At 55.6% G+C, this 14,245-nt stretch overlaps 1 protein-coding gene across 13 annotated transcripts in view; it reads right to left on the bottom strand.

Moving 5' to 3' along the window:
- Positions 1–1,026: 1,026 nt before the first annotated feature.
- Positions 1,027–14,245, bottom strand: part of DAB2IP (DAB2 interacting protein) — a 216,341-nt gene continuing 203,122 nt past the window's right edge. For 9 of the 13 annotated variants that reach the window (XM_021927191.2, XM_021927195.2, XM_021927189.2 and 6 more), the window contains 5 exons: positions 12,996–13,884; positions 12,063–12,215; positions 10,080–10,273; positions 5,027–5,114; positions 1,027–4,223 (listed from right to left, as the gene is read on the bottom strand). In XM_021927191.2, the coding sequence (XP_021782883.2) occupies positions 4,056–4,223; positions 5,027–5,114; positions 10,080–10,273; positions 12,063–12,215; positions 12,996–13,884 (1,492 nt within the window). In that variant the 3' untranslated portion in view covers positions 1,027–4,055. The remainder of the gene's footprint in view (positions 4,224–5,026; positions 5,115–10,079; positions 10,274–12,062; positions 12,216–12,995; positions 13,885–14,245) is intronic. The other 4 variants (XM_021927193.2, XM_003911286.5, XM_021927192.2 and 1 more) reach the window with 3 other exon arrangements.

Raw genomic sequence — 14,245 nt, 5'->3', positions numbered from 1 at the left:
CACAGGAGACTAGAGATGGACAGCCTGAGAAGCCAGGGTGCTGGAGGGTGGGAGGTGAGACACAGGGGCCACTGGCGAGGGTGACGGTACAGCCCTGCTCCAGTGTGTGGCTCTGCTCTACTTGCTTCCAGCTGGCTGCAGGGGCAAGAACAGGGACAGGCCTGAGGCTTCTCTCTGGGGCCCAATCCCTGAATAGAGCCAGAGGCACCTGTCCAGGTGACAGACCCGGAGCTCCATCTGACTTTTTGACCAGAGGTATCCTTGCCCCCAGCAGAAGTTCGGCCCAGGCAGTGTCTGGTTCTGAGGGGTTTGGGCTAGGGCTGGGACTAGGACCTGTCCCTTGGAGCATCTGGAGTTACCGTGTGAAAGACCAGATCCTGGTATGCTGAAGACGCAGGGCAGGACCCAGGGCTGCAAGGTTCTCTGTACAGGTGCAGCTGAAGGGGCTTGGGGGCTGGTTACTTCCCAACAAGGGCCTGGGTTCAGCCTTTCAGGTGGGTCCGTGTTGGGAAAGCCTGAGTCTGACTTTCAAGGTGTTGAAAGCTTGGAAATGTTTAGTTCAGCCCTGCCACGACTTGCTGGGACCTGGGCCAACCTCTTCTCCCTGTTCTCTTCCCTCCCAGAGCCAGATGTCAGTGGATGCGAAAGCACTTAAATGCAGCGCCTGCCAAGAGCCAGTGTGTGCTGCAGTGAAGGTGCTGGGGCCGCCCTATCTCCCAGGAGGTGGTGGGGCCAGCGAAGACTTTTCTTCCAAACATGTCAGAGTCAAGGGAGAGCCTTTAAGAGGACAACTGCTCTACTCCCTGGTGCAGAGACCCCCCAACTCAGAGGAGGAGGGGCGATCCCAGATCACCCAGTGAGCCAAGCTGGCCAGACCACCACCACTGGCTTTAGGGGTATCCCTTGCCCACGACTGCCACCAGAGTGAACCAGATGATGGGGTCCCCTTGATAAAGGCCAGTGTCCACTCCGGACTCAGGGTCACCCCTGTAACATCACACAGCTGAATGGAGACACGAGTCAGGCTTAAAATAGCTAAATAAATCTTTAATATTTCTAATTGCAAATGTACAGAAATTGCACAGCCACACAGAGTCTTAGAACACCAACAGCTTCCTCTGTACATTATTACATAGTTAAAAGTCGCAGCTGGAGGGAGGAGCTCCAGCCCAAACTCCAATGTTTGCATTTTTTCCTTTTCACATACTTACAAAAGAGGGGAGCTGGGACGCGGTGTGGGGGCTGGGGGGCTTTGTGGCTGAGTGTGTAGAAAAGAGGGGCTGTTTCCCTGGACAGTCTGGCTCCCGCAGTTGTGCGGGGCGCAAGGGGAGGTGTACTTGGGGCAGATGCTCTGGGGGACCGGGGCGTGTGGAGCTGTAGCCTCGGTCCTCCACCCCCACTCTCTGGGCAGTTGGAAAGAGTCCTCACTGACAGGAGGTTTGGCAGTTTCCATCACCCAGAATATGGAAGTTAAGCAAAAAAGTCAGTCAGGCCTCTGTGCTAGCGGGGAGGGCGTGGCTTTTTCCAGCAGAGGCTGAGTCTCAGTGACCAGGGGGCCCCAGGGCTGTGTTTTTCCCCAGCAGGGACTGTCCTTCCCTCCAGGGCCTCTGGCAATCCCATCCCTGGCTGCAGACAGGGCCCAGCTCCTGGGAACTCAGGTTCTCTGTGGCCCGGGCAGGAGCCCCTGTTGACTGGCCCAGTGAAAGCACCCCAGCAGCCGCTACCCAGACAGCAGCTGCAAAGCCAACACACAAATGCCACAGGTAGGGAAAACAACCCCTGCAGACCTCAAGCCTCTTCCTCCTGCCCAATACTGTTCTCTAGATTCAGAAATAAAATAAAACCCTTGGGAGAGCAGCAGTCCCGGCCAGCCCTCGGCAGCACCAGGACCAAAGGATATGTACAACCATTAGGTGAGATAGTTACATTACAGTCAAACACCAAGAACATTTACAAAATCGGCAGACTTGCAATTAAGATAAAAATCTGTGAAGAGTCTGTACACTTTTACAGTTTTTGCACTAGGTAAATAAGGCTCTCGGCCTGAGAGCTCACCGACCCCTGCAAGGGCAGCTGGCACCGGCCACAGCGGGTGGCCTCCGAGCCCACCTGTCCAGGCCCTGGGAGCCTCCCCATATTGCTAAGGGGGCTCTGTCCGAGGTCACTCTACGAGGCAGCGGTGGGAGGGGGCTGGGGAGAGGAGGGCAGGGCTCACTGGGCAGTGGGAGGATGAGATCGGAGCCAGGCCCTGCCTGTGTGGTCACCCTGGTCTCAGGCACGAAGGCGCATGGGTGGGGACAAGACAGGAGTGGGGCAGGAAGGGGTGGGGGCAGGGCCTCTGCTCCTGCCTCCCATCTTCCTGTGGTCTGTGACCGCTGGTGGCCCAGCCCTCCCTCCACCAGCATCTGTCTCTAGCCTAACTGAATTGTAGGTTACATCTAAGAGCCCCCTTCCCAGAGCAGCTGCTGTCACCTGTCCCTGAGCTCAGGGTGGATGCAGTATGGCTCTGGGCCACCCCTCCAGCACATCCACCCTTCCGGTGGGGCCTCTGTGGCACATTCCAGCTGCAGGGGCAGCGGGGTGGTTCCTGCAGCTCACCCTGCCTTGGTTCTGCTGGCAAAGGCCCCACTTCCACCCTTGTTACCCAGGGCCCTTGCTCAGAATCTGCAGGGGCTGGGAACAGACAGGGGCCGAGAGAGACCCAAGCTCCTGCTCATCTGTCTTGAAAGTGGGGGAGGGGCAGATAAGCTACGGAACAGCCTAGAGCTGAGGAAAACCTGCCCCAGCTGTGGGGTGCGCCCCTCCCCTCTATGCAGCGCCTGGGTCCTTGGCCGGGGGCCGGGAAGGGTGAGGAGGAGGCCGGCTGCACACACGGGGCTGGGTGCAGGCTGCTGCTGTCTTGGAGAGGGAGCAAGTCTAACATCCTCCAGGGCCGCTATTTCCCATGCAGTGCGCACGCTCAACTTAAAAGGCCCCTGTGTTCCAGCAAGCGAGCAAGCGGGCTTTTGTTTCTAATGCATACTGTGAAAGGAAAAAAAATCACAGTTATCCACCTTCTCAGGGCCTGCAGGCGTTAGAATCTTTTTTTAAACCATCACTCAGAGGAAGGATCACCTTTTCTCTCAGGGTGAGCACCAGGTGGCACTCCCTACAGGGCCACTGTGCCCTGGGTGTGCTGGGCCCCAGGAGAAGGCAGATACAGTGCTCAGAGCCATCTGGCCAGATCCACCCAGATCTTTGGCTTCTGGGAGCCCTAGAGCATCAGCCTGGGCCTGTGTGGGAAGTGTGGGAAGCTGCGGGTCCTCCCCACAGGGATAAGAGCTCACAAGAAAAAGCCATGGCCCTCACTGGGTCTATCTGGCAATACAACTAAGGCAGGGAAGAAGGTGGCAGGTGGCGCTCTGGGGACAGGTTCAGAGGGGGTGGGTGGGTAGGAATCCTCAGTTCCTCACAGCCAGGAAGGTCCCAATAGGCCGCATGCAGTGGCAGGTGCTTCGGATGGAGACAGGCAGGGGACACTGACCTCCTGCCCTGTGTCCTCCTATCTTCCTGCCTGCCAACCAATCCACCAAGTGCCAGGTCCCACAGGACAGGGCTTGGCTGCCAGGGAGTCCTGGGCCCCCCAAGGAGGTGAGGGGAAGCCACAGGTCTAGGCCCCTAGTCCTTGAATCCCCCCTCCAAGAAGCCCCCTCCCTGGCATGGATGTGGGGAACATGCACTCGGCCAGATCCAGGAGGACAAGGACACGCCACATTCAGGAACCAACAGACATGTTTTTGGCAGGCCCCCTGCCTCACCAGGCTGTCCCCACTCCCCAGCGTGCAGTCTCTTCTGCCCGCACCCCACAGGGAGCGGCTGGTGACCTCGCCTCACGCTGCTTCAGTCTCTGGCGGCTCCCTCTGCGGCCACCTCCTGGACAGCGGCGGGGAGGGGAGGCTCGGCCCCCTGACACCTGCGCTGGGGCTGCAACCGTGGGTGCCTCCCCAGGCCGAGACCCTGCCCTTGGCCACCACAGTCCCCCTCTCCTTGGGTAGCTTCCTCCCTCCTCAGGCAGGTTAACAATTGCTGCTGTTTCTGAACTCGCCGTTCTCAGTAATCTGCAATTTGGTGGGGTTGGTGGGGGAGATGCCGTTACGGGCTTGCATGCTGTACCTCTCTTTCAGCTGGGTCAGGGCACTCATGAGGCGGGCATTGGCGGCATCCAGCGAGGCAATGCGCTTCTCCTGTGGACAACGGGGGTGTGAGCGGGGGTCATGGGACAGGCTCCTTAGGGGCCTCCTTAGGGCCTTGTGTACCTACAACAAGCACTGGGATAGTAAGGAATGGGGTGGCCTAGAGATGAGGGGGGCAGGCAGGCTCTAGGTTGCGAGCAGTTGGCAAGAGAAGGCGGGCAGAGGCCTCTGCAGCATCATGGACGCAGCCTCGCTGCCTGCTTATCATCCCAAATGGAGGAGCTCTGGTGCTATCTATGGGCTGCCTGAGGCCCCTGGGGCCGGCACCCTTGCTCACATGTGTCTGCGTGACACACCAGAGGTCACCGCTCCTGGTCTATGCAGTTTACAGTCTGAGCAAGGCCCAGCCTACTCCTGGGCGAGTAAAGGAAAGCAGTGCAGCCCTGAGTAAAGGAGGCTGGAGCCAGAGAGCCTTTCATGTCTCCCCTCAATGCAGCCTGGATGCCACAGCTGTGAACAAGAGTCCCTCTGCTCCCTCTGACCAGTCTGCCATCACTCCTAACCCCACCTCCCTCCTGGTAGCTTCCACTCTTTGGTCAGCAGTCCTGGTGAAAGACAATACCCACCAAGAGCCCCGGCAGGGGAGGAGCTGTCTCCCTCCTTTCACAGCCTGTCCCAGTGAGCTTGTGGCCCACTAAGACCACAGGTCTGACTTCTCAGGGCAGAGATTCTGGTTTCTTATTCCCCTCAGTGTCTGCAGTGAGGTATGACTGAGGATGGAGAGGCTCAAGTCACCCCCTCCTAATCCCAGGCCCTTTAACTCTTGTGGCTGACCAAAGGGCTAGAGCCCCCACCTGGGCATCAATGATCTTCTGCTTGGAGTCCACAGCTGCTTGCATCTCTGCATGGTCCTTCTTCAGTTCTTCCTCCACAGACATCAACCTATAGCCAGAGACAGGGACAGTCAGGCTGGCCCTGGAGGCAACAGAGGTGGGGAGGGTGTGGGAACAAGCCCATCAACCCCACGCAGAGCAGGGACACACTAGGAGACCCCCTCCTTGGGTCACAGACTTGCCTCCCATACTTGCCTGGGACAGAGGCCTTCCAGCCGACTCCCAGCAACTGACACTGCAGGGCCTCCTTCCTTACCTCCACATCCCACACTTGCTGCTCCTAAAGCCCCAGAGGCCCCTGGGCTGCCCCCTTCCCGATGTTCTTCTAGGAGCCAAGATGGGTGGGAATGGGTGTTAGATCTTCAAAACCCCTAGAGCTAGGCAGGTGCTGGAACGATGAAGGCCCTGAAAGGCTCTAGAACTTTTTCCGCCCTGCCCCTGCCATCTTCACAAAGTTGTGCAGACTCTGCACTGGGCACTCGAGGTACCAAGATGAATGAACTCTAGTCCTTTCCCTCAAGGAATTCACAGGGCAGGAGGCACGAGTAACTAACTACACCCTGCATGGAGCAGCTGCTCTAGTGGAAAGCTCAGGTCCCTGGAACAAAGAGCAGAAAGCAGTGACTTTTCCTGGAGGGTGGGCTGGGAGGTGGCACATCGGTAGGAGACATCTGAAGGACCGGTGTGCAGGTAGGACAATGAGCAGAGGCTGGGGGACACCATCTGCAGAAGCTCAGTGGGCAGGAGGCTGGCTCTGTCCTGCTGCTCCCTCCCTGGGAGCCCCCCCGGCCCCACCTGGCTGGCTCCTGAGACACTCTCACTGCTGGGCACTCCCACCTTCCCACCCTCCTTTGGCTTTGGGATTCCACACTCTCTGGGTCTGCCTGTCTCAGATGCCTTGTCCTGTCTGCCCCGGACATGGGGGTTCCACAGGGCTTTGGCCTCAGCATCCCTTCTCCTTGTTCCGCACACTCTTCTCAGATGAGCCCTCCACTCCCAAGGCTTCTCTCCATCCCTGCCCTCTTGACTCCTCCAGCCCAGAGCAGCCACCGCACCCTGGGCAAGCCCTTGGCCCACTCACAGCAGACACACAGGGAGCCACAGTGCCGGGCATGGGACTGTAATGGGGGCAGCAGGGCAGCAGTTCAGGGAGCACTAACCAGGAGGAGTGGTGGCAGGGGGGGACCCTCGGGGCAGGTTCCCCAGTACAGGAAGGTACCACTCTGAGGAAAGCTTGTGCTGGGGGTGGGGTGTGGGGAGGGTATTAGTTTTGTTAAGGAAAATTAGATTGGAAGGAGACTGTATTTACCCTCATCTTAAAAACAAATAGGGCCAGGCACATTGGCTCACGCCTATAATCTCAGCACTTTGGGAGGCCAAGGAGGGTGGATCACTTGAGGCTAGGAATTCAAGACCAGCCTGGGTAACATGGCGAGACCCCATCTCTTTATTAAAAACCAAACAAACAAACCAGAAATCTGGACATAATATAGGCAATGCAGTACAATAATTTCTAGGAGAACGGAAACCAACAAGGTGAGCCTAGTGAACGGCCTGGAAGCGGAGGGAAGGCAGAGTCAGCAGCCTCACTGAGCTGAGGAGACAGGCAGGTCAGGAAGGTCAAAGTGTGGGACTTGCAGGGCAGACAGCTAGAGAGGAGCAAGAGGCAGAGAGAAACTCCACACAGCTCCCAAGTAGGGGTTCCCCTTGTGACTCTGACTGAATAATATCTGCATGCAGATGAGAAAATTACCAGGCTAGGCAAGAACCATCAGAAAGGAGAACACAAAACAATCCCAGAAGCAGTTAATGTTGTACCAGCAACAGTGGAGTGACGCACTAACACTGGGAATCACAGAGGACCGTGGAAGGAAACCCTCTCAGCAGCAGGGCCACGTTAGGCCAAGACTAAAGGCTCTGCAGGACGCAGCCTAACAAAACTTAAAAGGAAACCCCGAGAGGACTGAACAGATTCCAAGTAACCTCACTGTCTCCCAGAACAAAGCCCCCAGAAAGGATTTAAAGGGACACAAAAACATTCAGCACCTAACTGTAAGATTCACGATGCCTGGCATCCAACCAAAAATTACTAAGTATACAGAGAGAAGTAGAAAAACTCGTAAGCAGGTGGAAAATAAATCAGTAAAAACAGACTCAGATGTCACAGATGATAGAATTAGACAAGGACATGAAAACAACAAGGTATTATAAATACATTCTACATGTTTCAGAAAATAGAAGTAAAAGCACAATGAGAATTAAAACTGATGAAATTTAAAGCAAAATGGAAATTCTAAGAGGTGAAAAATATAATTATCTGCAGTGAAAAAATACTGGATCAGATTAATAGCAGGTTACACACTGAAGAAGAAATAATTAGCAAACTTGAAGACATAGTCATAGAAACTATCAAAGACAAAAAACAGAAGAAAAATGAAGAAGATAACACAGCATCAGTGATATACAGGACAATATGAGTCAGCCTAATGCACGTGTGCTAGGAATCCCAGACAAAGAAATGCGGGGAGGTGGGACTGCACACATACAACCCAAGACCCAAGAAACTAGAAGAAAACCACACCAATGAACATCACAATCAAACTACTGACAACCAGTGATTTAAAAAAAAAGAAAAAAGTATCTTACAAACAGCCAGGGAAAACAGATACATAAAGTACAGAGGAACAAAGACAATGACAGACTCCCTGTCATTACAGCCTCAGGGTGAGGGCCAAATCTGGACCATTGCCTGTTTTTGTAAACAGCCATCTCACACAAATAGTTCTGCTACAACAGCAGAGCTGAACAGTTGCAATAGAGCCATATGGCCTACAAAGCCTCAAATACTTTTGATCTGCTCCTTTGTAGAAAGTTTGCCAATCCCTGCCCTAGAGCAAAAAAGAGGTATAGCTAATAAGTCAATAGAAGACAAAATGGAATCATAAAAAAATACTCAGTCCAAAAGAAGGCAGGAAAAAAAGAATAGATGGTACAAATAGGAAACAAGGCAACAGATTTAAATATATCAGTAATTACATTAAATGTAAATGGTCAAAACAATCCAATTAAAAGGCAGAAACATTTAGACAAAAGCAAGACCCAACAGTATGGTGCCTGTAAAACAAACTCACTTCATATATATAGATGAGTGTTATGCTCTGAATGTTTGTGTCACCCTCTAAATTCATACGTTGACACCTAACCCCCAAGGTGATTATCTTAATAGGTAGGGTTTTTGAGAGGTGATTACATCATATGGGCTTTGCCTTCAAAAATGGGATTAGTGCTTTTATATTATACAAGAAGCCCAAGGGAGCTTGTTCACACCCCCGACAATGTGAGAATACAGCAACAGGGCACTATAATATGAAGCAGAGTCCTCATTATACCCTGAATCTGCTGGCATTTTGATGTTAAGTCTTCAGAACTGGGGACAATACATTTTCTGTTGTTTATAAATTACCCAGTCTAAGGTATCTTGTTATAGCAGCCTGAATGGACTAAGACAATGAGTTAAAGGCACGAGGATGAAAAAAGCTATACCATACTAACACAAATCAAAAGGAAGTTGGGGTGGCTACATTAATAGCAGACAAGACAGATTTCATAGCAAAGAATATTCCAAGGGATAAAGAAGGTGATTTTATAATGACAGAGGTTAATTCAACAATAGTACATAAATAGCCTAAATGTGTATGCACCTAAGAATAGTTTCAGTGTATATAAAGCAAACACCAGTTGGAATGAAGGGAGAAAGAGAAAAGCCAGTAAGGATATGGAATACTTGAACACTATCTACCTAATTGGCCCTTACATTAAGGAGGAAATATTCCAGGACTGGTTAGTAGAAACGAACATGTTAAGCAAGTCTCTGAATTCAGAACATGCAAGTATCAGAGAATACAAACAATGTGGAGAAGGTAGTTAAATTGAAAAGCATTTCCATTCTTGGAAACACACACAAGGTGAGCCAAGAGCAGAGCTGGCGATCAAGTGAACAGCAGGTTTCTAATCACCCTGGTTTCACTCATGTTAACTATTTTATAATGAACAAAACTACAAGTAAATGAAACAAACAACAGTCAGGAACAGAGAAACAGGTCGTCTAAATAGGAGGAATCCGGGAAGGCCTTATGCCATGGACAAAGCATGGAGTGGAGGCCTTCCTGGCTCTTGCACACCTGCTTGGTCTATCCAGCTGATGGGGTCTTAGACCAGGCCAATGCAAACGAGACACACTGTCTGTCCTCCTGTGCTTGGTATTAGAAGGAAGTAAACTCCACAACTGGGACCCTGGGGTTGACTGCACTCCCTGCCTGACACCAAGGTAGACATGCCCTACCCACAGGCAGAGACAGAGATGGAGGCGTCACCATGGGGCCTGACATAAGCCTTCAAAAAGATGAGAGTCAGCATTAAAACTTGCTGTTCCTCTGAAGCCCTTTCCCAGATAACCCAGGCTTAAAACTCAGGATATCAGACTGGTACCATCCCCCTCTCCCTCCCCACCCAAACCACTCCTCTTCACAGTTCCCAGCTCAGTAACTGGCACCTTGATACGCCCACACCCAGACACTCTTGGTAGGAATCTGGGGGCTATGCTGTGTCTTCCACCTTCACCTACTGTACGTAACTGATGCTCATTCCCACTTTTCTTACCCTGTATTTGGTTCTCACTGTCTTTCCTGGCACCCCCCAATCCAGCTTCTCAGCATCCCTGAGAGCGCTAAGATGGCATGGCTCCTTGTAGGGGCTCAGGCCCATCGGGAGCCAGCTGTCACTGGTCCAGCCTCATCCCCAGCTTTGTATTCTGCATGGGCTGCCCACCTTCTAGGCCACCTTCTGCCTCCAGGCCTGTGCTCACGCTGTTCCCACTGCCCAGCCACTCTCTTCCCTCCTCCTCTCCACACTCAGCTCATCCTTTGAGGAGGCTCTCCCACCAGGGGCCTCCTTGAAGGCAGCGATGGCTGCCCTGCCTGTGCCTGTGGCCGGGCCAGACAGGTGTGGGCCCCACCTGCTGATGATGCCCTTCATCTGGATGTCCTTGTCCTCCTGCTGCCGCCGCAGCCGCTCCTCTCCCTCCTCCAGCCGTGCCTGGTACTCCAGCACCAGCTTCTGCGTCGTCTCCTCCTGGCACTTGAACAGGGTCTCATACTCCTCCAGCTTCTTGGTGGAGATTCGCAGCTTGTCCTGCAGCACCGCCAGGTCCTACCAGGAGAGCAGCATCCACGGGCACAGCACCCAGGACACAGAGAGCACAGCTTCGTCAGCCCGAGTGGGAGGAAGGGTAGGAGGAGCCCCACTTGGAAGGCCCCAGTGGCTGTGACCTGCCCACTTCACATAGCAAAGAGATGCCCAAGGAGCCCAGCTGGTGGGGGCTGCAGCCAGATGTGTGCCTATTCCCCACCAGGGGTTCTCCACTCCAAGCTCCCAGCCTGACCTGTATGGCTATGGCGGGGATGAAGACTCAAACCCAAATCCCAGGAGTAAGGGTGTAACTAGGGCTTTGAACTTTTTATGACAAAGGTTAAAGAACCCTTGGATATATGAAGGACGTGTGACAGCACCCTGAGAGGTGGGAGCTCTGCAGGAGGGGAAACTGAGGCCCAGACAAGGAGACCATGTCACATGAAGAGCGACTGACTAGCAGGGTAAGATCCCAGCTTCCCAGCCTCTGTTTGAATCTAAAGCCAGAGGGTGGCAGTGGCATGAGGAAATGGAGAGAGAGAGAATTGAAAGGCAGGTGGTCCAGGCTCTGGATCTGCCTCAGTCCAGCACAGACCCCAACCATCAAGGAGGAACAGGGATGTGGATGAGGCTGGGAAGCGGCGTGGCTGCACAGAGGAGCCAGGTGCTCTGTGCTGAGCAAGGAAAGGCCAACGCCGGGATCGAGAGGGGCCAGACGCCATGAGGACACAGGGATGCAAAGAGCCTGGAGTCAGGCCAGGCCTCCTCGCTCCCCAGCCAAACTCTGGCTCTGAGAGCACTGTGTCCCCTGTCCCCTGGTCCCCTTCACGTAACTATGGTGAAAGCAGGTGGATGTAGTGGACCAGGGATGGTGGTGGCGGCAGGATGCAGCATGGAGATGGGCCTCGCCTGAGGCCAGGGAGAAGTTCTGCCATTCTGACCCCAATACTCTTGCTCGAGAGGCTGCCACAGGCTTTCCTGGGGCCCGGAGGGGCGAGAGCATCCAGAGGGGAGTGGAGAAGCGCCTGCCCATCTGGGGCCTGCGCTGGTTCCTCCGTCTACATGGACTGCAGCTGGCAGCAGGAGACAAAAACTACCCCCCGATCCAGAGCAGCTGCCACAGCTGGAAGGCTTGGGAGACCAACAAAGCATCCCCCTGCCCCAGCAGATGCTAGATGTGTGTGGCAGAGTGAGATTTTGATTTTCAGAATAGGTTCTTTTCCCAGGAGTGAGGAAGAAAACATCTCAATGGTAGCCTGACCCCACCCCCAATGCTGGTAACTGCTGTTTCTTTCCCAGGCCCTGGTGGAGACCAGAGTGGTGAAGACCCAGGCTGTGGGCAGGCACAAGCCCCGGAGGCCAGGCTGGGGTGGCTCTCCCAGTCATCCTGGGGACCCATGCCTCTGCCTCCTCAGGTACTAGGCTCCCTCAGGGGGGCTCTATATGTCTCTTGGGCACCCTCAGCCCCTCAGCCCCTCAACCCCCAGGTCCTCAGGAAGCTCAGCTGCCTCAGTTGCCCCAGGCTAAGGAGCCTTCCCAGAGGTCCCAGGAGTCTATATCTAAGACAATTCCCTTGTGATTCCAATCTGTAGATGGGAAGCCTCAGGTCTAAGCTGCTAATCCATCCCTCTTGTTACTTTTCTTCCAGACCCCACTGACTGCTATCCTCACAGGGAACAGGGGCTCAGAGGGGACAAGCCCTTCACAAGGACACAAGCACCCACTGCTGGGGGACCTGGGGGAGAGACTCCTACCAGCTGCTTCAGGAGGCAGCCCCGCCCTGCCCCGAGCTGCCAGGGTCCAGCTTTACCTTTTCTGCTTGGCTGAGCTCGTCCTTACTCCTTAGCCTATCCCTGTGGGGGGGGTCTGGGCCCAGGCCCTCGTCTTCTAACAACTGCGCGTTCATGGTCAAGAGCCAAGCGGCTGTGCGGTCCAGGGCATTGGGGCTCACGGGTGAAGGGCCCTACAACGAAACACAGCTGTGAGGGGCTGGAGGGAGGCGGAGGGCAAGCAGGAAGGGCATTAGTGGCCCAGGTGAGCCACAAGGACAAGCAGCTCTGGGACATGGTGGGGAGGGAAGGGTCCTCCAGCTGACTAAGCGCCTACAGAGGCAGTCCCCACCCAGGAACTCTGTCTCTCAGACAGTAGCCGAAGGCAGAGCCGACAGGTGCCAGGTGGCCTCCTGAGCAGCACCCTCTGCTGCCAAGGGGACAGAGAGTGACCCTGCCACTGGGGGCACCGGGGCAGGCTGAGCTGAGAGGAGGACAGGGCCAGGCTGGGCTGTCAGCCCAAGGCACCTCCACTCCAGACACCGCCTGCAGCCTTTGGGTGACAGGGCCATCCATGCTCCAGGTGGTTGTGCCTGGAGGTCTGTCCAGCCTGTGAAAACATTTTGGGAGGGGAGTGTGGGGCCAGAGTAGGGCAGGATGACTCCTACTTTGGGTGAGGGCTTCGACAGGCTTGGAACTGAAGATGAATGCACTCTTTCTCTCTGACCCCAGCCTGCCCCTAGGGGCACTGACAGAAGGGCCTGGAGTTCCCCAAGGCTACAGTGTCCCTGGTTCACAGGATTCAGGAGGAAGCCAGGGGGAGGGGGTGGTGGTGCATGTGGCAGGCTGGTGGGATGGGATGGCAGCTGGGTGAGGGAGGAGGTGAAATGACTGAGAGGAGGAGGATGGTATGGGGTATGACAGCCCAGCTGGGCCCAAGTGCCCAGCCCTGCCCTCTGACTAGTGGCACTGACCTGCTTGTGCACTGACCGTGGCTTCAGTTCTGGGCTGTCCCCCTTGGAGGAAGAGGACTGCTGCCTCAGGCGGGTACTGGGGCCTGCCCAATCAGGTGAGGCTGATGCCAGGGTTCCGCTTGAGGGTCTTGGGTACTGCAGGGTGCCCAGCAAGTTGGGGGGCGTCCGGCCGCGGGGGGCAGGAGGTGGCGGTGGGGGTGGGGGCGGAGGCTGGTCGATCCTCCTCTGGGGGCCAGCACTGTTCTGCCGTGGCACCGTGGGCTGCCCGCCTTTTTCAGTCAGTGACATCTGTCGCCGTGCCAGCTCACCGGGCCGCCGAGCCAGCTCCTCCGCGGCAGTGCTGAAACTTCCCAGCTTGGCAGCGGCCGCCAATTCCTCGCTGTTGCTGTGTGAGCTCAGGGAGCTGTGGCCCTCAGAGCCTGAGTCGCCAAGGCCGCGGGGTGACAGCGGCAGGCCAGCCGCCATCTGGTACACAGGGTTCTGGAAGGAGAGCGGTGCCAACAGCTGGGGCCGGCCTGGCGCGCCCTCGGAGGTGCCTGGTGTGGTTGGTGTCTGGCCTGCCCGCCGCACCGTGGCCAGCCCTGCCAGGCTCACTGGGGTTGCCCGGGCTGGCCACCCAGCCACCAGCTGAGCTGCAGGGGCCTGCCCATCTGTGGGGAGGACATCGGGGCCCGCTGGGGAGCCTGCCTCCCCATCCAGCGCACGGGCATCCTGGAGGTCCACCATGGAGAGGCTCTTGCCACCGTTGGCCATCTGAAGATCAGGCTCGTTGGCTTCCGAGTAACTCGAGCTGCGGGCAGGTGAGGGCTGGACCCCGGAGGACCTTGTGACAAAAAACAAGTCCTTGTTTTCGGGGGTTGGAGACGGTAACCGGGTGAAATCTATCAGACTGCAGGGAGACAAGCACACACAGGGAAAGAAGGGGAAAAGAAGAACTGTGAGTGCAGCCAAGGCGGGTCCAAACCGACAGCACCCACCAACCTGCCGGGGCCTGGCAGCCCAAGCCAGCGCTGGGGAGATGGATGCGCTCGGGTAACAGGAGTGGGAGAATCCGGGGACCAGAGGCTGAGGCGGCTGCTCCTGCACAGAACCTCTTCTTTAGGGGCCAGCACTGCACATTTCAGGCCGCGCTGCCTGGAAGACCCCTTCCCTGTTCAGCTGCATCTTGGGACAATGGGTACTGGGGCCTGGCTTGCTCTGGAAAACTCCTCCTCAGCTAAGCCCTAAGCCACAACTCAGTGGCTCTCTGC

The sequence above is a fragment of the Papio anubis genome, chromosome 13 (genome assembly GCF_008728515.1).
Source record: "Papio anubis isolate 15944 chromosome 13, Panubis1.0, whole genome shotgun sequence".
NCBI lineage: Eukaryota > Metazoa > Chordata > Mammalia > Primates > Cercopithecidae > Papio > Papio anubis.
This window is presented reverse-complemented; position numbering and strand designations above follow the sequence as displayed.